This window comes from Pseudorasbora parva, chromosome 8, assembly GCF_024679245.1.
Source record: "Pseudorasbora parva isolate DD20220531a chromosome 8, ASM2467924v1, whole genome shotgun sequence".
Taxonomy (NCBI): Eukaryota; Metazoa; Chordata; class Actinopteri; order Cypriniformes; family Gobionidae; genus Pseudorasbora; species Pseudorasbora parva.
The window spans coordinates 20,371,212-20,395,177 of NC_090179.1; the positions used below are offsets into that span (position 1 = coordinate 20,371,212).

The 23,966-nt window shown below is 40.0% G+C and overlaps 1 protein-coding gene across 2 annotated transcripts; it reads left to right on the forward strand.

The window, feature by feature from the left end:
* The first annotated feature begins 936 nt into the window (after positions 1 to 936).
* irs1 (insulin receptor substrate 1) lies at positions 937 to 22,420 on the forward strand. 2 transcript variants are annotated; one of them, XM_067450303.1, is made up of 3 exons: positions 937 to 5,253; positions 8,772 to 8,834; positions 21,513 to 22,420. In XM_067450303.1, the coding sequence occupies exons 1-3, from the start codon at positions 1,983 to 1,985 to the stop codon at positions 21,515 to 21,517; spliced, it is 3,339 nt and encodes a 1,112-aa protein (XP_067306404.1). In that variant the 5' UTR covers positions 937 to 1,982; the 3' UTR covers positions 21,518 to 22,420. The 2 variants fall into 2 exon arrangements, with proteins under 2 accessions (XP_067306404.1, XP_067306405.1); XM_067450304.1 differs by lacking the exon at positions 8,772 to 8,834 and having other exon boundaries at positions 938 to 5,253.
* Positions 22,421 to 23,966: the final 1,546 nt, after the last annotated feature.

Sequence of the window (23,966 nt, forward strand, 5' to 3'; positions counted from 1 at the left end):
TCAGCATCAGTGGTGCACTCATAATATTGGTCAAAAAAAATGTTAGCTGTGACAATTAGACAACGCTATTTTTGAGCTAAGGCTCAGCTAACACACGACAGTTACGTAATTGTGTTAGCTGGGAAAGCATTCTAATTTCAACAGCCCATGCATCAACAGTTGTTCAGCAGCTTGTTTTAACAATTAGACTTTATTTATTAAAGATTAAATTAAATGTTCGTGTAAACTAAGGCACAAAAAGAATATAATTGTACTTTACACATGTGAAATTCTCTTGAACTGCAGATGGCAGCATTTGCTCAATGAATGTTCTTAAAACAGAAACCTACATTTGCAGACTTGTTTGAAATCACTTTGTAAAAGAACATTTGGTTGCCACTATTCATTATGAACAGCCACAATATTAGTGATTCTTTGTTAAAGACATGTTATTGTCAGAGATATTAAAGTAAAACATGTTTAGGTAGCCTTATCCAAAGGGATGTGCATGTAGGCTATTTGGATTAGGAACCATGATGGAGTCAAAGAAGATGCAAAAGTAAATGTCAATGTGATTCATTTACAGTTTAGCTAATGCTTTGGGAGTATACATTTATCCACGTAGGCTTTCTTATTTTTAAAGATTCAACCAGAAATAAATCTCGTTTCAAATTATAATTGATGTTAATGTTAAAATTCATTAAAAAAAAATGTTTCTGTTGAAGATAAATGATCCAGTTTATTTTCCAGGGCAGTCATGAACAATGTAATTTTCGTTTCGTTGAACGTGACAATTTTACACAAAGTGAAAAAAACCCACAGATGCACTTGTCATTTGTCCTTATTACACTTTACATGTAACTATAATTAATCATCATAGTAATAATCACAATAATGTACGTCAAAGTACCTCCCTCCGCGATGCAATTACACACCATGAACATATTGTTCATTTGTCACTATATTTATCCATGTAAATAGACAGTAACATGAACACTGAAAAGTATGACCGACTTTCCCCTTTACAATTGTGTGTTTATAAATAACGGCATCGCATAGTTACATGGCTTCTTTTCAACACCGCCTCTAAATAAAACTTTATAGTGGCGTTATAGCTCGTGAATGAATCTGTGTTTTGAACAAATCTTTTAAGTGAACGAATCACTCTCTTACTGGCTTTACGGTGTATCTAATATAAAACATCACATGACTCTTTTTAGTGAACTTATTCAAAAGATTCGATTCACTGAGATGAATCAAAATCCCCACCGGTACATTTTGAATCACATGTCTCTCACAGCCCCCTAGGATGATTGACATTAGAACCCTCCAATCAACGAGGTCTGTTCCAAACTGGGCGGGATACTTAGTTGTATCGTAACATGCTAGGCTACAACCCCCCAGTCTCAACTCCTCCATACAAACACACACGAGCGGTGCCTTGTTTTGGTCTGTTACGGCTTCACAAAAAAGGAAACTCAGCGACTTTTGGAGGAACTTATGCAGATGTTCAAACGGGCTCGGTACGTTTCCGTTGTAAATACCCGTCAGATGCATACTTTGCGCTCGTGCTTTGTTTAATTGCACTTTTGGGATTTTTGCAGACAGCGCTTTGATCTCCAGGGTAAATGGGGTCGTCGTGCGCTGCTGACTGCGCTTGTTTTGATAATGCATTCGGATCTCCGGACTAAAAAGGACATTGTTTTTTAGTTTTTACTGTTTTGTATTTTTGTACATCATAAACTTGGTGCTTTCCGGTACTTGCAATATTATTTGAGGATGCTGATGGATTATTTAAACTTCGTTTTAACAATGTAATGCTGCTGAAGAAACAATAATTGAAGCTTTTGTCGGTACGCACAAAACTGACTTGTTTGAGTGCTATTTTTCTATTTTTATTCAATGGAAACCTTTTTATCCCAGCTTTCACATTTGGAGAAGAGTACATGCATAACGCTTTGACTTTCAATCCTGAATTTTTTCCATAAATTATTTTTTATACCATGGCAAGCCCGACCACGGAGCAAGGATGTTTTTCAGATGTGAAAAAGGTGGGTTATTTAAGGAAACCCAAAAGCATGCACAAAAGGTTTTTTGTATTGAGGGCGGTGAGCGCCTCTGGACCATCCCGACTGGAGTACTATGAAAACGAGAAGAAGTGGAGACACAAGTCTGGAGTACCGAAAAGGTCCATTCCACTGGAGAGCTGCTTTAACATCAACAAAAGAGCGGATTCTAAAAACAAACATCTCGTTGCGCTTTACACCAAGGATGAATACTTTGCCATCGCTGCTGACAGCGAGTTAGAGCAAGAGTCATGGTATCAAGCCCTCGTTGATCTTCATAACAGAGGTAAAGTCCACGAAACTGCCACGGGCCATGGAATTGGCGAGGATAATTACGGCGAAGACACGCCAGGACCTGCCTTCAAAGAGGTTTGGCAGGTTATTTTGAAACCAAAGGGTCTGGGTCACATAAAGAACTTGATTGGTGTTTACAGATTATGCCTCACTAATAAGACTATCAGTTTTGTGAAACTCAATTCAGATGCAGCCGCAGTGGTCCTGCAGTTGATGAACATTAGGAGATGTGGTCACTCTGAAAATTTCTTTTTCATAGAAGTTGGGAGATCTGCCGTGACAGGGCCCGGGGAGTTTTGGATGCAAGTTGATGACTCAGTTGTGGCTCAGAACATGCATGAAACTATATTAGAAGCCATGAAAGCCATGAGTGAGGAGTTCAGACCCCGCAGCAAAAGTCAGTCATCTTCCAACTGCTCAAACCCCATCTCAGTGCCTGTCAGGAGGCATCATCACAATAATCCTCCCCCCAGTCAGGTTGGCTTAGGCAGGCGCTCACGGGCGGAGAGTGTGACAGCCACTTCTCCTGTTAGACCCGGCAAACACAGCCATTCATTTAGAGTGAGAGCATCCAGTGATGGGGAGGGCACCATGTCCAGGCCGGCTTCCGTGGATGGCAGTCCTAGCAGTCCGAGCACAGCCCGACCTCATTCGCAGCGACACAGGGGTGGATCCAGACTTCACCCTCCGCTCAATCACAGCAGATCAATCCCCACGCCCACCTCGCGGTGCTCCCCCTCAGCCATCAGCCCTGTCAGCCTGTCTTCCAGCAGCACCAGCGGCCATGGATCCACGTCTGACTGCCTCTATCCACGCCGCTCTAGCGCCTCCATATCTGGATCACCCAGTGATGGAGGATTCATTTCCTCTGATGAATATGGATCCAGCCCTTGCGACTTTCGAAGCTCCTTCCGTAGCGTGACTCCGGATTCGCTTGGCCACACGCCACCTGCAAGGGAGGAGGAGATAAACAACTACATCTGCATGGCCAAGCCCGGTTCACTTCCTGGCACCGGGAGCCAATCGCGAAGTCAATCGAGAGGAACGCCCTCGAGACTGGAGGAGCCCGAGTTGGAAAAATGTTTCCGGAAACGAACGCATTCTTCTGGTGCATCGCCGCCAACTCCGTCCCATCAAAAGACTCCCTCACAGTCATCTGCTGGATCATTGGAGGAGTATACTGTAATGATGCCGACATACCCACGAAGCCGCACTGCATCGTCATCATCGTCAACATACAGGCACTCATTCATGCCTACACATTCATACCCAGAGGAAGGTGTAGACACGTCACAAGCAAAAGACCACAGTGGACCAGATCACAAGGATGACGGCTACATGCCCATGCTGCCAGGCGTTGCTCCTGCGTCCTCAACGGTGAAAAGTGGTGACTACATGCCCATGAGTCCAATAAGTGTTTCTGCACCACAGCAAATTATCAACCCCCGGCAACACTCGCATGTTGACTCCAATGGTTACATGATGATGTCACCAAGTGGCAGCTGCTCTCCAGATGGCACAACAAACTATGGCAAGATATGGACGAATGGCATCAACCCTAAGCTCTCCGAAGAGAGAATGGAAGGTAAAGTGTCATCTTGTGGAGATTACATAAACATGTCCCCTGCTAGTTGTTCAACGACTAGTACGCCTCCAGACTGCTTTTTCAACCCTGTTGAAGATCCTCCCAGACCAATGTATGCTTACTTTTCTTTGCCCCGCTCCTTCAAGCATGCCAACAGGAAGCAGGACCAGAGCCCTCTTCGGATATCACTGGGCTCTAATCGATTGCCGTATGCAGAATCTTCCTCGTCTTCAGCGAGCAGCGACAGCTTGGGAGGTCAAGGCAGCTCACAACAGTCGGCTGTCAAACCCAAAAGGTCAGAGGGCAACAGTCGGCTGACAAGGCCAACACGGCTGTCATTGGACGCCATCAAAGCAAGTACTCTCCCACGAACACGTGAGAGTCCCTTCCCCGCAGAGCCCAAAAGTCCTGGCGAATATGTCAACATTGAGTTCAATGACAAGCCGTTTTCAGCGAGCTTAGCATCACTGTTCCCACCTGTGTTTTCTGTAAGTGATGCTGAGGCCCAATCAGACCTGTCATCATCTGAATACATGAACATGCAGCCAGGGTCACAAGCAAGGCGGATGTGCCCAGAAATGCAGATTTCCACTTCCTGTTCAGATTATGCCATCATCACCCCATCAGACTCTGTATCCTCCCCTCCTCTGCCCTGTGAGAGCATATGTGACCGTGACTACATCAGCATGCAGTTAGCATCCTGCACTAGCTTTCCTAATACACAAATGTTGCTGATGCCTGAAGCCTTGCAAGATGCGGATGCCCCTCCTTGTTCTGTATCACCCAATCATGGTGGTGCCCCAGGAAGACAGGTTCTGCTCGGCCCTTTGTCAGGTCTTAGTGCATTCACACGGGTTAACTCCACTTCCGGGTGGAACCAGGGGGCTAAAGTAATCCGGGCTGACCCACAGGGTCGACGGCGCCACAGTTCAGAGACGTTTGCCTCCACTACGACAAGAGGTTCAGTTGACACATCAGCCACCTGTCAGTCAGGTGATGTAAAGCGCCACAGCTCCGCCTCTTTCGAGAATGTATGGTTAAGGCCTGGTGAGGCTTCTACTGCTCCTTCTGCATCTACAGTAACCAACGGACAAAGGGAAACCACTTCAGGCCCAATTCCCACGTTAACAAACCATGACCAGAACGGTCTGAACTACATCGATCTGGATCTAGTGCAGAATGGAGAGCAGCATGTTCCAGACTGGAACGCGTTCCAATCTCGGCCAGTGGAGCTGGGAGCTGTGGACGGTATAGAAGAGCTCAGTGCCTACGCCAGTATAAACTTCCAGAAATCAGATGAGACCAGAGGGAATCTCACGCACAGAGAAGGTAAGACCAAGTGTTCAAGAATGGTTATCAAAGGAACATCTGAGAATGCTGTGTTCTAAACTATTGACAATTGTCTTTGTTATCATTCCTGTCTAGAACATTTATTAGGTAATATGCATATCATGTTATTATTTATAAAAACAGCCCCATTTATCTGTGTAGTTTGAGTCTTTGTTGGAAAATCCCTTTCTGAAATCTTAGGAGAGAGGGGGGTTTATATTCCCTCCCACTGATGACTGGGCCTCTTCAGGCTGATAAATGGACATATTTGTGAATGGAGGCAGAAAGGGTTAGCATGTCTACACTTGTTCCTAATGCAACAAAAGGGAAAAAACAGCACATATGCAATTGTGTGTCACTAAGAAGCTTATAGGTCGTCTTTTTCCTGAATGGAAGTTTACTTAGTGTGTGAGTCAACTCTTCAGATATGTCTTTAAGAAGTCTAGAGAGCTGCCACTACTGTGCGTTCTTCACTTTGCCCAAGGGTTTGTGTGTCATGCACGGCTGACTCTGTATCATCGTTGTTTTAGTTTATTTACTTGCCCTCCAGTGAGTGTAGGGCTTTCCACCCTCTTGGCCTTCCTTTGCTTTTCAATTTTTTCCCAAATGGGAAAGTGTGTGTGTGTGTGTGTGTGTGTGTGTGTGTGTGTGTGTGTGTGTGTGTGTGTGTGTGTGTGTGTGTGTGTGTGTGTGTGTGTGTGTGTGTGTGTGTGTGTGTGTGTGTGTGTGTGTGTGTGTGTGTGTGTGTGTGTGTGTGTGTGTGTGCGCGTGTCCTAATGATTGCATATCAGGTTGATGACTATGCTTTCACATACAATCAAAACTACTATTAAAATTATATAGCACATAGCTGTTTGTATATCCGTATAGAATTACTGCATAGACATTTGTTATTCCTGTTTTTATTTACCAGTAGTGTTATTTGACCACTTATATTTGAAATGGACATTAGGATGAGTAAGAGATGACAGAAATATTATGCTTTGCTTAACTGTTTAGTGAATTTGCCCTAGCCCATGTGTCTACGTTTGTGTGTATTTAAGTTAACCCCCACCCCCCGTTCCTTTGGAGACAAGAAATTGTGATGATTTTAACACTGCTGCAATAAATGCAACATGGCGAACATCATCTGCAGAAAAAAAGAAATGCCTCCTCTTACTGCATATGCCTCGAATGGTTTTAGTCTAGCACTGCATGTTTTTTTTTTCCTGGAACTGCTCAGGAATTTAGTGAAAATGAGAAGGGAATTAAGTATAATGTTAGTTGTTTCAAGTTAGTGCAGCGCTATCACTTTCCCCTATGGGATGCTGACTGGTAAAATCACTCTTGGTTGCTTTTCTCTCTCTTTCCTCAAACACACACACACACACCTTGTGACTGATAAACTAAAAAAACAAAAATGCAGTCAGTGCCATACCATAGACAGACTGTAAACTTGCAGTGCAGACTGGACAGTGTATTATTCGGAATTTAAAAAAGTGTATTCTGAAATTCCGTCTCATTCCACAAAAGCAGTGACTTGATCTTAAACGTTTAGGTGTGACACACATCTCATATCTCCGTCACTGTAAGTTACCTTACCAAGTAACACAGAGCGCATCTCGCACCGTGTGATGTGACAGACAACTAGTTGTCCAGTCCAGTTTGCGTTCACACAGCGCAGGTTTTCCCAGAGTGCGGTTGTGAGTCCTGAAACTCCACGGGTGTGAGTTTGGTTATAGAATTGTCACTTCTGTAAATAACCGTACTGTGTGTGAACATTACCGTATTAAGGACACAAATACAGAAATGACAACTGTATTCTGCTCCTGGGCTTAGAAAGATCACACATTAGTCACAATTTTCACCACTGATGAGTTTGCATCTCTGCGAAACGAGAATTGACAAATTGACAAATTAAGAGGTGCCTAATGTCTCCTCAACAAACCTAACCCAACCCCCCTTTTAGCCCCTGATGTCTTGGGCTCAGGCCCTTAGAAACTCCCCTGTTTGGCAGGTTGTCTGTCTAAACCTCCAGTTCCTAATTTCATCTGCACATGTTCTGCCCATGGCATGCTCCTGTGTGGCTCAGCGCCAATGCCACCCATCTCTATGGTAACGCTGTTGCCGCACTGCTTTTTTCCCCGTGTCACAGTGGATTAAGGGGCCACAGGCTGAGACTCCAGGGGCTTCAGAAAGCTGCGTTACGATTGGGCTGTAGTGGGGTGGGGCGGGGTGACAGAGTTCTTTGGTGGGTTTGGTCAGAGTGAGACGATTAGAAGCCCCGCCCACCTCAGGCCACCGTGATGGGGTCACCCTGCAGAGTGGCTTCTTGTCCTCTCATCCAGCTCGCTCCCCCTTGCTCCGTTTAAACCACGTTTTCTTTTTTGTTTTTCCCCTCCCTTTCTTGCATCCTTTAAGAGATTTGAAAAGCCAAGCATTGTGCAGCATCCTGACCAGTTAGAGGCAGAGCTCTGGGATCAGAATCAGATCAGAGAGACGTCATGCATTCAGGCTAGAAGCAAAGCATCAGTTCAGGATGGAACAGGGAGCTGTTCGAGTTGAAATTAGGTCATTAATTATTTGAAGCTCATGAGCTGTAATGTGTATTATACTATTGATACTAAGCATATATTACCTTTCAAAAATTTGGGGTCTTAAATTTTGTATCTTATTTTCACAAAGTTTGCATGTTCAGTATTATTACAATTGAAACACCTTTTTATTTTAATATAGAGAATTTTGTAACAAGTCTTTACTCTTACCTTTGATCAATTTTAATGCATGCTTGTAGAATAGAAGTATTTTTTTGCTTCTAAAAAACAGAGATATTTCCATTTCTTAAGTGTATGACATATTTTATGTTTCCAAATCTCATTTGCATTCTTCATAAAATGTAAACTAATAATGATAATTTTATAAGAAATGTAAAATATATTGTCATACACCAAAATCCTAATTCAAAATGTATAAATGTCATTCCATATCTTTCCTCAATGAATTACACATTTTGATTTGTCATTCATGTTTGTGGTGCAAAATGATGCAGCACAACAAAAAAGTCCTAACCCTCATGTATGAGCAAAATATTAATATTGCATTTTGCATTATTAATGTTGACTATTAATTGAGCATTAATTGAAATTATAATTATGTAGTTGAATGTGCAAAGATAGATCAGGCATAAAAATGGCTAAACTAGAGATCACTGTCAAGGTCATCAGTAGTGGGATGGGGTTGGCAGGTCTAGTGCTTTGTTCTTTGATGAGATCCTTGGAATGCGTGTGAACAGGGAAGTGTGTGTGTGTGTGTGTGTGTGTGTGTGTGTGTGTGTGTGTGTGTGTGTGTGTGTGTGTGTGTGTGTGTGTGTGTGTGTGTGTGTGTGTGTGTGTGTGTGTGTGTGTGTGTGTGTGTGTGTGTGTGTGTGTGTGTGTGTGTGTGTGTGTGTGTGTGTGTGTGTGTGTGTGTGTGTGTGTGTGTGTGTGTGTGTGTGGCTCCAGGGTTGGAATGTAATGGCAGCTTTTGTGCCTGTTTTACAGAGCCGCTTGTTAAAGTCGACACAGGCAGAGATATGGAGGGATGGAGAGGAAGTAAAGAGAGAGGTAGGAAGGGGCACACAGCAGGAGAAGGAGAGGGAAATAAGGAGGGTTTAAGAGATTAACTGATCAAGGCTGTGTGTGTATAAGAGGAACCAGAAATTCTTTAATCAGTGTTTCATGCAGAATGACCCATCTATATCCATACAGCACATGGGATTTGTTTTTCCTTTGAAGTGTTTAAAGGCAGCAAGTTAAATGTTTGCTTAATAGGGTTAACCTATTCATTTCAGCCCTCAAAACATTTGAAAGTACTCTCACGTGCATTCATACAAATTGTGTTTTAGTATCTAAGATCAAAAATGAGCAGAAGCTCAGAGCACATATGAAATTGACATGACAATTACTCCAGTCTTCAGTGTCACTAAATAGGATGATTTGATGATCAAAAAACATCCGATAATCCTGAAAAACGAATCTCCGTTTACACAAAAATGTTAAGCTGCACAACTAGTTTCAACATTAATAATAATAAGAAATGTTTCCTGAGCATCAGAATGTTTAAAGGATCATGTGACTGAAGTAATGATGCAAAAAATTCAGCTTTGCGTCACAGGAATAAATTATATATATATAGTTTTAACTATATTCAAATGGAAAAAAAGTTATTTTAATTTGTAATATTTCACAATATTACTGTTTTTACTGTATTTTTTATTAAATAAATGCAGCCTTCCTGAGCATAAGATACTTCTTGTAAAAACATTATAAAAATGTTTACATTTTTGACAGGTACTGTATTATATAGAATGTATTTAAATAAAATATTTAATGCAAAAAATAAAATGTATGCTGTTCCAAACATGTATGACTTTCACAAAAGATAATATGAATATTTGTGCAGTTTCCATACTTCAGCAGTGGACATTGACTGTCCAACTCTAAAAAGAACAAAATATAAAAGTAAAAAAACTGTTTATCTTTGTTATATGTTATGGCTAGTTATATGGCTATATAGCTAGATATCACCCTCTCGGTCGCAGCTCTCATATGTCATGTTCTCTTTTGAATATTGATAGCTGTACAAAAGCTAATTCCATTTAGTGTCATTGACGTGCATGTGCACCATAGATGTGTCTGTGAATATTTAAACAAGAGTTTTGAGAACAACATTTTCAGTGAGTAAACTATTTAAACGGCTTGATTTTTCTTCTCACAAAGCTATCGTTGGCTTAGTAAGACTTGAGATTCACGCTGAGTAGTTTTATGATATTTGTATTGTGCATTTTTGCTTTTTTGTAGCTTGACAGCATCTGTCCTCAAATCCACATTTCATTTCAATGTTTAAAAAAGAGCTAGCAGACATTCTTCAGAATGTCTCCTGTATTCATCAAAATAATGCTGTACAAGTTTTGGTTGAGAAAATAATGGCAGTGTTATCACTTTTGAGTGAAGTATCTTTTTAAATTGAAGGTTAGACGTAAATAGTGCACAGAAAGTTAATTTATTTAATTTCTTGGCTTTGTAATGCTGATAAACTGAAGTGGAAGTAACAAAAGATATCAATTTCTATCTGGTGCTATGAAGTAAAATATGAGCACTGTCTACTTGATTACGCTTCTAAATGATTATTTTTTTCGTCATTAATGTTGAATTCTATACGGTTATTGTATCATAATTTTCCACATCAGAGCTTTGCTTTTTGCTTTATCCGCCAAAGATAGAACCACATGGACTCCCACGTCCCCATTTGTTCTTCAAAGTAGTACTGTTTGTCAGAAATCTCACACAGAGTACTAGCACTGCTAATGTGTTGCTACTATTTAGGGTTAGGGTCGGAACAGAAGGGAAGGATGTGGTGAGCTTGGCCAGGTATCAGAGTGTTCCAGCTCCCACCATGAGACTTGGCATCAAATGAGTGGATGTGAGCCATGGGTTTGTAAGGGAATGATCTGTGCTGCTATTCTACCACTGCTTGACAGGCATTTGAGCCAACTGTATGGCCAGACGGATAGATGAATGAAAACAGAGTGTTTTGCATTGTCAGGCACTGACAGGTGTCTCATAGTGCGGCCACAGGCTGGAAAGGTATGGTCTTTTGGACGGGACATAGGGGTCTGTTTTTAAGAGATCGCAATGTCTGGACTAACAAGGCAGAAGTCTATCAATAGCTTTAATACAGCAGGCTTTGTTCCTTGACGGCACTGGATGTGCCCATTCGTAAAATGCTGTCAAGGTGTACATCTGTTAGGTTGGCAAAAATCCTAAAATAAGAAAATAGTGGTTTACTGCGAATACTAATATTAATATACACTACTGGTCAAAAGTTTAGGGTTAGTAAGATTTTCGTTCTGTAAGAATGCATTAAAATCAAAAGTGATAATTAAGACATATGTTACAAAATATTTTAATATATAGGGTGTACATAGTCTGCAACAATACTTAAGTATGTGTCACTGTCAAAGTAGCATCTGCGTGGATGGCATGGCCCAAGGTTTCCCTTGAACATTCCCCAAAGCAGCACACTGCTTCCGCCGACTTGCCTTCTTAGTGCATCCTGGTGTCATGTGTTCCCTAGGTAAGCGACGCACATGCACTCGGCCATCCACGTGATGTTAAAAAAATATAATTCATCAGACCAGGCCACCTTCTTCCATTGCTCTGTGGTCCAGTTCTGATGCTCATGTGCCCACTCTTGGCACTTTCGGCGGTGGAAAGGGGTCAGCATGGGCACCCTGACTGATCTGTGACTATGCATCCCCATAAGCAACAAACTACAATGCACTGTGTATTCTGACACCTTTCTATCAGAACCAGCAATGTCTGAGCAATTTTAGCTACAGTAGCTTTTCTGTTTGATCGGACCACGCGGGCCAGCCTTCGCTCCCCACGTGCATCAATGAGCCTTGGCCGCCCAAGACCCTGTCGCCGTTTCACCACGGCTCCTTTCTTGGACCACTTTTGATAGATACTGACCACTGCAGACTGGGAACACCCCATTAGATAGATTAAATATCCAATATCAGCCAATAGCAGGATAAATTTCATATGGTGCTGGAAGAAAAAAAAGAAATATTATGGCTGTATAGCATATTATTGTTTTCTGTTTTATTTACTACTGACATTTTGATAAACTAGTTTGTTTCCATGTGTCTTACATATGTATGTTTAGCTCAAAAGTGCTGAGTCTTTGTGTGTGTGTGTGTGTGTGTGTGTGTGTGTGTGTGTGTGTGTGTGTGTGTGTGTGTGTGTGTGTGTGTGTGTGTGTGTGTGTGTGTGTGTGTGTGTGTGTGTGTGTGTGTGTGTGTTTGAGAGAGAAGCAGTACTGTTCTTCCACTCCTCCCATCTCCGTTGGTCTGGACGAGTTCCTCATGGCCTAGTTGGATCTTTCAGCTTCATGTCCTTATTTCACCCCAGCTACACTCCTCCTCTCCCTCTTTTTATTTTTCTCTCTCTCTTGCTCTCTCTTTCTCTCTCTGGTCAGGGTTGGGGCAAGGCCAATGCAAGAACAGAGAGTTCATAAAGATATGACAGGAAAAGACGTCAGTGTGTGTGTGTGAGCGAGAGCGCTTGTTTTAGGTGATGTGCGATATTTACGACTCTGAATTCTTCTTTACGATGTTATATTTGCTTTTAGAGGACGGCGGTAAATCATTCTCCTCGCAGTTCTCCCCACAACAACATAGTAGACGCCATCCAAATGAAGCTGCGGCAAACTCACTGACTGACATTTGTTTTTGTTTTTGTTTGTGTTGCTGGCGGTAAATACGGCCGTGGCGTGGAGCCGAATGCCGTTCTGGGACATGTTTCACAGAGAGGCTTACGTACTGTATGAGCGCTTGCAGGTCGCCTTAGACTTTGGATTTGTTGTGAAGTCTTTCTGTGTGTGCGCGCCCTTGTCGCTGAGGTCAGAGCGTCAGTGGAAAGTTTCTCAAGTGAGTCCGCTCAGGCATGCCTGCGCCTCAAGCGGGCCGTCTTTTATTTTCTTTTTTCTCTCTTTTTTTCGCCCCCTTTCTCTGTGTAGCACAGTTAGCGTTGTGAGCCCCAGCTTTGTTGTCAGATGCCTTTTGTTTAAAGGTATATCACATGTGAGTGAGTAATGCTGCTCTTGCTTATCAGGGACACCGAGTTTCGACATTGAGAGCCAACTCTTGTCAGGTGAAGTTCTCACCTCTCGTGCATTTTAGTCTTCTGTCTGTCATGAGACTCTTGTATGTCTTCAACAAAAAATGATCTTAATTTAACAAAGCCTTCCTCCATTATTTGGTTTCCATGTGGTTATTTGCCATTGTTTGTTTTAAATATGAATGTAATTAATTAATTACTAAACCACTTAAAATAATACCTTGGTATTGCTTGTACTGGTATTACCATGTCCAAAAACCATGGTACTTTTTTGTAATATACACTAGGCCTTCTGTTTAAAAGTTATGCTCACCTAGGCTGAATTTATTTGATCAACAAAGTACAAACAGTAATATTGTGAGATATTATAATTTAAAACAACTGCAGCAACCATTGCTCTAGTCTTCAGTGTCACATGATCCTAGAGTAGTATTCATATTTTCATATTCTGATTTGGTGCTTAAAGGCACAGTATGTAAGTTTTGCCGCTAGAGGTCGCTTATTCAAAACAATAACAAAGGCGTAGCTTGATGGCACCGTGAATGAGTATGGAATCATGGGAGTTGTCGTCTTCACCTCCAACAGCCGAATGCAAGCAATCCAACAGGAGCCTGGGACAATTTATGTTGCTGTTTTTTTTTATTATGCTTATATGGCACAGTTGCCGCTGCCGCTCCTTTTAAGTTTTGTTGTTTGCTTGTTTTAAGGTTAAAGTTAAGTTTAATGTCCGCTGCCTCCTTTCCATCCCTTTCCTTTTTTCCTGTATCTTTGTTACAGTTATGTTTGATCAAAATGATCACTTAAATTTACATTATTTTATTTAATTGACAATGACACAGGCCATAACACTGTTTAACATTGCTGACTTCTCTTTGGCAATTTTAATCCAAAAAAAAGCTTACATATTATAATTTTGAAGTAAAGTTTTTATCAATATTAAGTTGTTGTGCTCCTTAATATTTTTGTGAAAAGCTTGATTAAAAAAATTCAGCATTCTTTGATGCAAAGTTCTAAAGAACAGCATTTATTTGGATCTACAATTTTGATCTATTTAATGCATCCTTGTTAAATAATATTATTATTATTATTATTATTATTATTATTATTATTATTATTATTATTATTATTATTATTATTTTAAATGATCAAAAAATGAAAAAATCTTTTGAAGAGTAGTTCAAATATAACATTCATATACCTATTTGTAATTTCATGTAAGATATCTTAAATTGTAGTATGTAAATCATGGTATTATCCATAATATGGTATAACTATGGTAACTTTTTATTATAGTCACATTTATTCGGAATTGTCAATAACCACTTACAAAGTCCCTTACAAAACTTACTGTGGCTGACTTTACTATGTACCATTAATGACACTGAAGGATAATGCCATGTAACTTTAATATATACAACAGTATTTTATCATGACAATATATTAAAATATTTAAATATTAAAAAAAATATAAAGGATGTGCGAGACTAGTTGACTAATTGACTACACGATACTGCTGCTACTCTACAAAGGAAAGACTAGTCATTTACTATTTTTGCTTCTGTATGTTAAACTATATAATCATATATTTTGATTACTGCATTTAAGCACTATTGTATTTATATGATCCTTCAAATTGCAAGTACTATAGTAGTTCAATGTTTTTCAGACATGATGGTAGCATGGGAGTATTCTTTGAAGTACTTTAAATACCATGTCCTTTAAAAAATTAATTTCCCATGGTATTTTTTGTGAATTTCTGGTCGTAAGTCAAGTCATTTTCTTTCCCTTCCTATCAAGAGATGTAACGGCATTCAAAGTGTGAGCGAACATAAGAGAGCCTTTGTGAACCGTGTGAAGTAGTCTCCATAAGCCTCCCCTGATAAGTTCTTTGAAGATCTGCCGTTTCTCACGTCCGGAGGAATGTGAGGAGTCAGAGACGACGAACAGCAGTGGCTACTTTCACCTCACGTCTGTATCAAAAAGCGGCCAGCAGCCGACGGCCATCTTGGGCTGAGGGAAAATCTGCTTTGAGTCTCGCAGTTTACAGCTCCTAGGATGAGTGCAGCGGCGAGGGGAGGGGGAACCCGAGTGTGTGTGTGTGTGTGTGTGTGTTTCAACTTGCTGAAGTAGGCAAAACATCTGGTGTGTGTGTGGGAGATGGAAGTTTTTCCTTTGCTAAAGGGAATGGTATTTGGCACACGCTGTCTCTTCCACATCACACACACAGAGCTGATACAGCCGCTTTGTTTTTTTTCTGGCCCCCAAAATGTGCCGCACCATTGTGTTCGCTTGTCACAAACACCAACATTTAATCCTCAATCTTGGGGATGTTTTTGAACCTTCGATTTATTTCCCATTTTATTCGTTTTGAATTCTGCATTGGTGTGTTACTTCAGAGTGTGTTTTGGAAACCTCTGATGTGGCTGTGTGTGTGGTTTCTCAGCCAGTATTGTGAGAACGCAAAGTTCTCCGATCATGAGGTAGTCAGGAAGATCCTAGTCATCGTTTTATGTAGGGATGTGTGCCAAGACTGATTTCATTAATGTTTAAAGTGCCTCTATTATACTTTTGCAGATGTTACCTTTCATGCGGTGTGTAATATAGCTCTTAGTAAATATAAAAGTTCTGCAAAGTTTTAAAGATCAAAGTGCACAACAAATAGTCGTTGTCTTCTAAAAGAAGAATAGATTCTGAATTGCCGAAACAAGTTGTCAGCAAATACCTACGTAACAATGTAACACATTTGCATAATGCCCACCTATGGTTTCATTGGCTGCCTGCAAAAAACATCTACTTTGCCTCACCCTAGTTTGAGCTGAGGCCTGGATGAGTTTGGTTTGTGATGTCAATGTTTTTAGCTCTGCAAATCCACTTTGCGTGCACTTCAAAAGAGGACTTTCATTGTAAATGATTCGGGGAAAAACAGACGCCATTGTTACTGTTCAAATCACTGTGTATCAAGTGCTGAGGAAGCCTCTGGAGCTGAAATTCAGATATGCTAATCTGTAAGCGGTAGACCAATCACAACAGACTGGGCCGTCTGACCAATCAGAGCAGAGTCAGCTCTCTTAAGAGGAGGGGTTTAGTGAGACTGAATCTTCAAATGAACTTCAGACGCTTATAGAGAAATTAGGTTATGTGAAATGTATATTTGATGTATGTAAACATTCAAAACAAAATTAGGAACCTTTAAAAAAGCTAATTAGAGGCACTTTTTATGGACATTTTGTAAACGACAATCCATTTGAACTGGTTTAATAATCTATGAATCAAACCCCGCTGAATGGCGCTGACAAATATATGCAATGTGCCTGCCTTGCATTATGATAACTGGCCATTAAATGTAAGCTTTCACTTAATCAACATGAACTAATATACACATTTTTATTAGAACCATCTTAATCCATAGTAAGTGCAGGATCAATAATTACAAACTCAATAGATAGTTACATGCCAAAATGGCTCTGAGCTGTGATGGACATGGAGAAAATTAGCAAATTGAAAGTCTGAAGTAAAATAATTTTTTTTTCTGCACCATACAATAAAATAATAATGTGTAATATTTTTAAACCGTAATATTAACATGACACTAATTTAAATGTAGCCTTTGTAAAAATATAAAGTGCAACTTAAATCTTCAAAAAAAATTGAATTTAAACTATTATTTCCAATGTCGACTAGTAGCAGCAGTATCATTTAGTCAATTAGTCATGCACGTGTGTGTGTGTGTGTGTGTGTGTGTGTGTGTGTGTGTGTGTGTGTTGGCATCAGTGCTGAATGTTCTCTCTCAGTGAATACGACCTGTGTACTGACGTCAGTCGTGCCGAATCACAGCACACACATCTGTAACCATATCCCTCGCAGCGCGTGGGGATGGATGTGTGTGGAAGTTTCAGTGGGCTAAAAATGTCCCCACTCTCCCGGGCCCTGGCACAGCATGCGTGTGTGTGTGTGTTACACGGCTGAATGACGTTAGTTCATTGAGCTGATGGTAGATGAGCACCACCCCTAACTTGCGTCCTTATAAGGCTCTCTCCAGAGTAAAGCTCCAAATCCCACCTCTGCAGACGCTGTATGAGTGTGCAGATAACTCTACTGAGTGTGGGAGCATGTGTGACGTTACAGTTCGCTGTAATGCTGGCTTCTATTACATGTACTTATTTTAACAAATGCATGTGATAAGTTTGTAGAAGGATAGAAGAGGCACACATACCCTTTGGGAAAGTCAAGCTGTCGATTACAATCAATATTGTAAGGAGACCGGGATATTCCCACTAGGTATATTGATGAAGTATGTGGGATGTTGAAGGTGAAGTGCAAGTATGTGTGACTACTTGCACCCAATGTAATTGCAGTTTCAGTAGCCCAGATGGGCTTTGCATAATAACATGAGCTTAACTAATGGTGTGCGACTGCCTGTTTGGAAACAATCATTTTTGGAATTCTGAAATTACACACTTTGCTATTTTAATAGGTATTTTCAGTGTTGCCAGATCTGTGCAACAAAAGTAGGCCAAAAATGTACGTCTCTGGAAAAAATCAAATGTATGTGGTTTTCTCCATCTGACATCCGAAATCTCCACTGAATTTGTATGTCTGTGGGGTTTTTGGGGGTGTTGGAGTGCCAAAATGGTATGTATGCGGGGTAGAAATCATCCTGCAGACTTTTCTTTTTTACCCCTGGCAACAACTTAAAAGTTGGGCTTGTCGATAAACGATATCATATTAAATCGTGAAGAAACTGATGTTGATAGCAATGATAAGCTTTGGACATTTTTACTCTATATGGATTCATCTATAACAGCCAATCACACAGCAGAAATAAGTGCAACAGCCAGTCAGCGTGCAGCTTGAGTTTGAGTATTGAAGACTATACTACTCCCATTACCTACTGACACAAAAGAAAACTTGACACTAGAAAGTGAAACTACACTTGTTATCGTCCAAAGATGGCAAAATTGTCGATTAAAAAAGTTAGCACAAATTCAGTTATATACTCATGTGAACCACGCGCCATACAAACCATTTATCCACTCAGCTCAAAGTTAGAGCAGATGCATTTACTCAATTCAGGTCAAGTCACCTTTATTTATATAGCGCGTTTTACAATGCCGATTGTTTCAAAGCAGCGTCATAGTTTTAACTGTATTAAACGAGCAGCCTAATGTAATATTATTACAGTATTTATTGAAGCTATAGAGTTTGTGCATTAATACTAAACGTATTTAGGCTACTGTTTTCCAAACAATTACCAAAGAAACCATAAAGTTAATGTTAATGTATGTTACAAACCTGTCATAATTAGAAACAATATAATCTGTTAGCACATGCAGAAAAAAAGAAATGTTCTAGATAATAATAAAGATATTTATTTTGTTACTCTACAATAAAGAGTATACAATACAGTTTAAAGCCACGATTAATGTTCTGCTTTCTAAAACATTTAATTGGAAGCAAAAATCTGACTTTAAATTTTGAAGAAATAAAGGTTCGACATTTATCATGATAATTATCGGTATCGACTTATATTAAGAACATTCTCTTTTTTTGGCCTTATCACCCAGTCCTACTTAAAAGTAGCCCAAATGACTTGGCAACACTGCTGCACAGGTACTTTTATTAATCTTACATTGTCAATTTCTCTAGCATCCACAAATTTTATTACCAGTTTTATAAGTATTTTGTTGGCATGATATTGCTTTTTCTGTTAAGCCACATTGAAATCTTTTCCATTTTAGTTTTCAGTACTGAATAGATGTATCATTAAGTTGTATAATTGAGATGTATGCATGTTGTAGTGCGCTAATTCCAGGAATGGGGTTCTAGACTTTGAATTCTGGAAATGCAGAGTACTACTAGTAGCGCCTCCCCCTTATTCCGGGATGCCGTGACTTCCGGGAGCGGCATTTTGAGTGGCACTCCCTCTCTTCTTCTTTTTTTTTTTCCCACGCTACGTGTTTGCACAGTCCGGCAGCTTATAATTTCACCCTCTGCAATTTTCTCCATCTCTCTGGTTTTCTAAGTAAAGAGGAAAGAGGCCCTAAAAATGGCCGCACTATAAAAGCGCTTGACGTCGGGTTTGCTGCGGATATGTGAGGGGGCTTTCATGTTCTCAGCGTTGCACTATTAGACCCGTGGCTCTCTGCTCCACTGCTGTACAGCTGTATTTATAGCTGAGGTTTGTCTCAAGCCACTGCCTCTTCAGCTCTAAGCTCAGGCCTGGTCCTTCCCGTAGATTTAAACTGGGGCCTATCATAACCGTAAGCTCCGCACTGAGGCCGCCTTCACCTCAGCTCCTTCACAGGGCCCAGTGTCATGCTTTCTGTGTACAGTTGAAATAAGTCATGGAAAAGGTTCACGATTGATTTTAGAGGTTAAGTGATGAATCTGTATTTGTTTTGAATGTAAATAGCAAATCAGGTCAGTTGTTCCATGGCGTAATGGCTAGTGTTCTTTAATGTATGAAATCATGTCGACTGTGTCCAAAGCAACAACAGCTTCAGGTAAAAGGTCTGGGAACAAAATCAGACCAGTCTAAACAAATAAGCTCATTCCGATACAGGAGAGGCTGTGTATTTCAGGGCAAAACTGTGTCAGAATAATGTCAGCTGGATGGAAAGATGGCAGCGGTTTGCACAGGAATACGTGCACAGATACAAACACTTGCAAACTTAGTAAAAGTGAACGTCAAAATTGACCTTCAAGATGCAAAGCCACATTCAAAGTCTCATCAAAGTAGTCCTGACAGCGCTTCATGAGCAAATATTTATTTTTCAGCTCACAAAAAATTATCCAATCACTAACTTGATCTTAAAGGATTAGTTCACTTCCCAATGAAAATTTCCTGATAGTTTACTCACCCCCATCTCATCCAAGATGATTTTTTCGTAATGAAATTACGTTTGTGGAAAAGATTCCAGGATTTTTCTCCATGTAAGGGTTTTCAATGCCAGCCAATGGGTTGAAGGTCTAATCAATGCAGTTTCAAAAGGGCTTTAGAGGCTCTGCACTCTCCCAGACGAGGTATAGAGTCTTATCTAGCAAAATGATCAGTCATTTTATTTTATTTATTTTTTTTACCTCAAAAGCTCAAATTCGGTGTTGTGATATTTTTTCCCTCGACGTAAAGGTCACGCGTGATGTAGATGGAAGTACCGACCCAGTGCCGAAAAACTCCATCTGATATTCCCCCCCAAATTTCAAATTGTCAGGTATCATTGTTTTTCCTTTATCTTTGTAAAGTTGTTTGATTTAGTCTTTGCATGTCCGTTTTGACACTCTCTCGGTACTTCCATGTCCAACGTCATGCGTTGTGAAAAATCACAACACCGAGGTTGAGCATTTGAGGTTCAAATGTATATACATTTTATTAATTTTTTGGGAAAATGGAAGATGGTTTTCGCTAGATAAGACCCTATCCCTCAGCTGGGATCGTGCCCTCTGAAGCTCTTTGAACCTGCATTGATCCAGCTTCTATAGCTGAAACATGGCACTCACAGACATGCCATGAAAAGTGGAGTATTAAAAAAGATCACACACTTTTTAATAATTTTTTTTTATATCATCTTCTTTTCCTTAAAAGAGAACCAGCTGATGTTGTCAATCGTCCTCCATCTGTTTTTCTTCCGAAGTCACGTTTGATCTCGCTAGTCTCCGTGAGATCTCGTCTCACTGTGAAAATGCTACTACAGTTGACGTGTGTGGTCTCGCGGTCTGGGCGAATCTTCTAGTGTGTGAATTCGGAGGATTAAAATGCTAAAAATCGCTTAACTGCCCTTATGTCTGTGGTCTCCCACAGTTTTAAAATCAGTTCAGATTTGAAAATTGTCTGATTTGTCCCAGGCCTTAAACAACATGAGGATGAGTAAATATCTTTTTTCTTCTCAGAATATCCAGATTCCCATCACATTATAGAAATACACCATGCGCATGCGTATTTAGGTTAACTTTAAACCCTGTATCTGGAGTCATGACCAATCATAAGCTCAGCCTTACGGCACATATGAGTGAGATTGACGTCTTAATGCCGTCACCAGAAGCGATGGTGAACAGGTGTGTGCGCTAATGCTGCATGTCTGCATTCTGATCTTTTAATCACAGCCAGCGAGAGTGTTATATAATGAAAACAGCTTGTTTGTGTGTGTCTCTATGGATTAGATGTGAGATTGCACAGGCCAGAAGTCGGGAACGCCACTTTCGAATGAGGCTCACATACACTTGTGAATGGATAAAGGAACAGAAAAAAAAGTGGTTTGTCTTTCTCTCTCTGTGTGTGTCTGCCGAGCGATGATGTCATAAAGCTTTTGGCTCCTCTCTCGCTGTTCGAATCTGTGTTGAGCGTTTCCAGGGAAACAATGATGCTTGTTTATCAACCGTTGGCAAGGTCAGTTACTCCTCAGGCCGAAGGAAGGATCCAAGAAAAGAGTGTTTTCAAATAAACGAAGAAAGGGAGGATTTGTTTGTTTTTGTGTGTGAAAGGGCGCCACAGACAAATGTGTTCCTAAAAAAGCAGATTAACAGTGTGTTTCTACTGTAAATAGCGCTTTTAGGTTTTATTTTGTGTTGTCAGTGGCCGTTTGATCATCTGGCTAATGTTCATTTCTCCTTTTTTCCCACCAGAATGAAGAGCAGAAAGCCATCGCTCCTTCAAGCATCAAGACTCTCCCCATTCACCACAAGCCGGACCTCAGAAAACTGGACCTCAATAAACTCACTAACCTCATTTTCTAGGATTATCACCCAAAACCATATGGACAAAACAGATCTCATAACATCACATGTACGGACCTCACAAACGCTGGATTCCACCAACCATAAATCTCCCATAACCGGGCTTTCACCTTGCAAACCTCTTTAGACATTACCAGACGTTACTGTTCAACTGTTACAGACTCGGTACAAATCGATTTCTACCACCAAATGTGGTAAAATGGCACCTTTTGTGGTGAAGGGCAATGCTACTGCAGTAGTAGTAGTCTCTCAAATGATGTTACATTAATAATATTTATGTAAATAACGGTACAAGTGTTTTTGGTACAGGGATGCTTTACAAAGCAGCCATATTGTGTTGGGTTTGTACGACTGTCCCCAACAGTGTCGATTGTAACCGTTTCCTTCAGTACTGCCAGACATTTCCATTACAGATGAGATTACATGTTGCAATCCAGCTCTCATTTAGACACTTTTATACACCCGGTACGGACGACCTCAAACAGCCAGACTTGACCTCAGGACTTTACGAAAGAGTTTACACACACACTGTGTTTCAGCACTGTGAGCCATGACCGACCTCATGCTGCCAAACACACACTGTGATGTCTGTCAAACCCTGGTTTCATTTCATACCTGCTCACGTTACATCTTGTTTAATTGTAATAATAAGCATGTAGCCTATCTGGAGTTTCTGCTGGCCTCCAAATAGAACTCCACCCACTTTTATTTGTTTTCATTTATTTGATTTTCTATTTTTCATGCTTTATCAGCTAGAGTATGTTTTGCATAGAATATATACAAAACTCCACCCTAAAAAATTGGTACTATTCTATTTTATATATATATATATATATATATATATATATATATATATATATATATATATATATATATATATATATATATATATATATAAATTTCTTCTTTTTTTTTCTTCTTTTTTTAAACCTTACTTTTTTTTTTTTTTTTTTTTCTCATGCTAATTTAATTGGAGAATAGCTCGTATAGAGTTGGCTTCCAAACAATATTCCACTCAAAAAAACAATCCTTTTGGTACTATTTCTATTGGACTTAAATGCTATACGCACACAGGTTTGGTTACCATATGTCGAATGTCCTATTACTGCCGGATTTGGCAACTAACAATACAGTTGAGATTTTGTGAATGATGTTGGGTGAACGGTTTTAATTATGGCGCCAACATCACAAATGCATAAGAGGCCTTCAGCCCTGGTTGCGTTAAATAAAATCACATTGATGGGCCATGACGGAATTATCATTTCTGATTAAAATTTCTCACCAGTAGCTGGTCAAACTGAACAAAAACTTGCACAAGAATGTGCCGTAACGTTTCCTGAAAACGTCTAAACCTTGAAGTGCAAGTCGTGTTTTTTTTTTTGTTTTTGTTTTTTTTGTGTTTTTTTAAAGCAGCAGTCATTTTTCAGTTTTGTCTTTGGTTTAATTTTTTTCGTTTTAAGCATCCTGCTGTTAAGCCTTGGAAGCCAGTCAACTTTTTTTAGGCTGTTTTTTCATTACAGTTGAATCTTTTATTTCATATGGTTTATTTTTGCTTAAAATAACATGCTGTGGCGATGGTAAGGTCACAGCAGCAGGTTTAAAAAATAAAAAAATAAAAAATGTCTCATGTTTGCTGCTGAAATGAAACAAACAATGAACAATCTGTAAATTATTAAATATATAGAAATGTTGTTCTTGGTTCTCTTTTAAGACTGAAAGTATTTAACATTTCATGGTTGGTGTTTCATTATATATATTTTTTTTTTGCCTTAAGAATCTCGACACATGTTTTTAAAATGTGTTCTCAAGTTTCGTTTTGTGGGAAATATTTGCTTTTATAGTAAAATGTATAATCCAATCTTTTTGAGAGAATGGTACAGCTCTATAGTTTCCTTATTTTTTTTTAAAGATGCTTAATGTAACATGCACATCAGGGACTTCCCCCTTCCCCCCCACCAACTCTGAACTGAATCACTTTTGGGAACCTGTTACACTTGTTACCTAGTTCCCTGAGCTCTGATTGGCTGTGACAGTTGTGTTCCTGTAACCTGATAGGCTGTTCTAAAGGTTGCCTGTCATTCGATAGGTCGCAGTTGTCGATTTAGCACCCTGCGGTTGTGTTGCGATACAGGGTGTGGGGCTTCACTCTTCCCACCATTATGTGGTTAAACCTTCGACATCTCAAACTTGTTCTTCTTTGTAAATAATGTATTGTATAAAAGAAAATGGATGATTGGTGGATATTGGACTGACCGGGGATGTTTGGTTTTATGGATGCTCAAAGCAAGCAGATGATTGGTCACCTTTAATGAATGAATTGAAACATGTAAACAGTATGAGAGT

Bases quoted from the DNA above. Each gene is read 5' to 3' on its own strand.
- irs1 (XM_067450303.1), top strand. From the start codon at position 1,983: ATGGCAAGCCCGACCACGGAGCAAGGATGTTTTTCAGATGTGAAAAAG. The intron at 5,254-8,771 runs GTAAGACCAAGT...CCTGTTTTACAG, and splicing joins GAATCTCACGCACAGAGAAG to AGCCGCTTGTTAAAGTCGAC.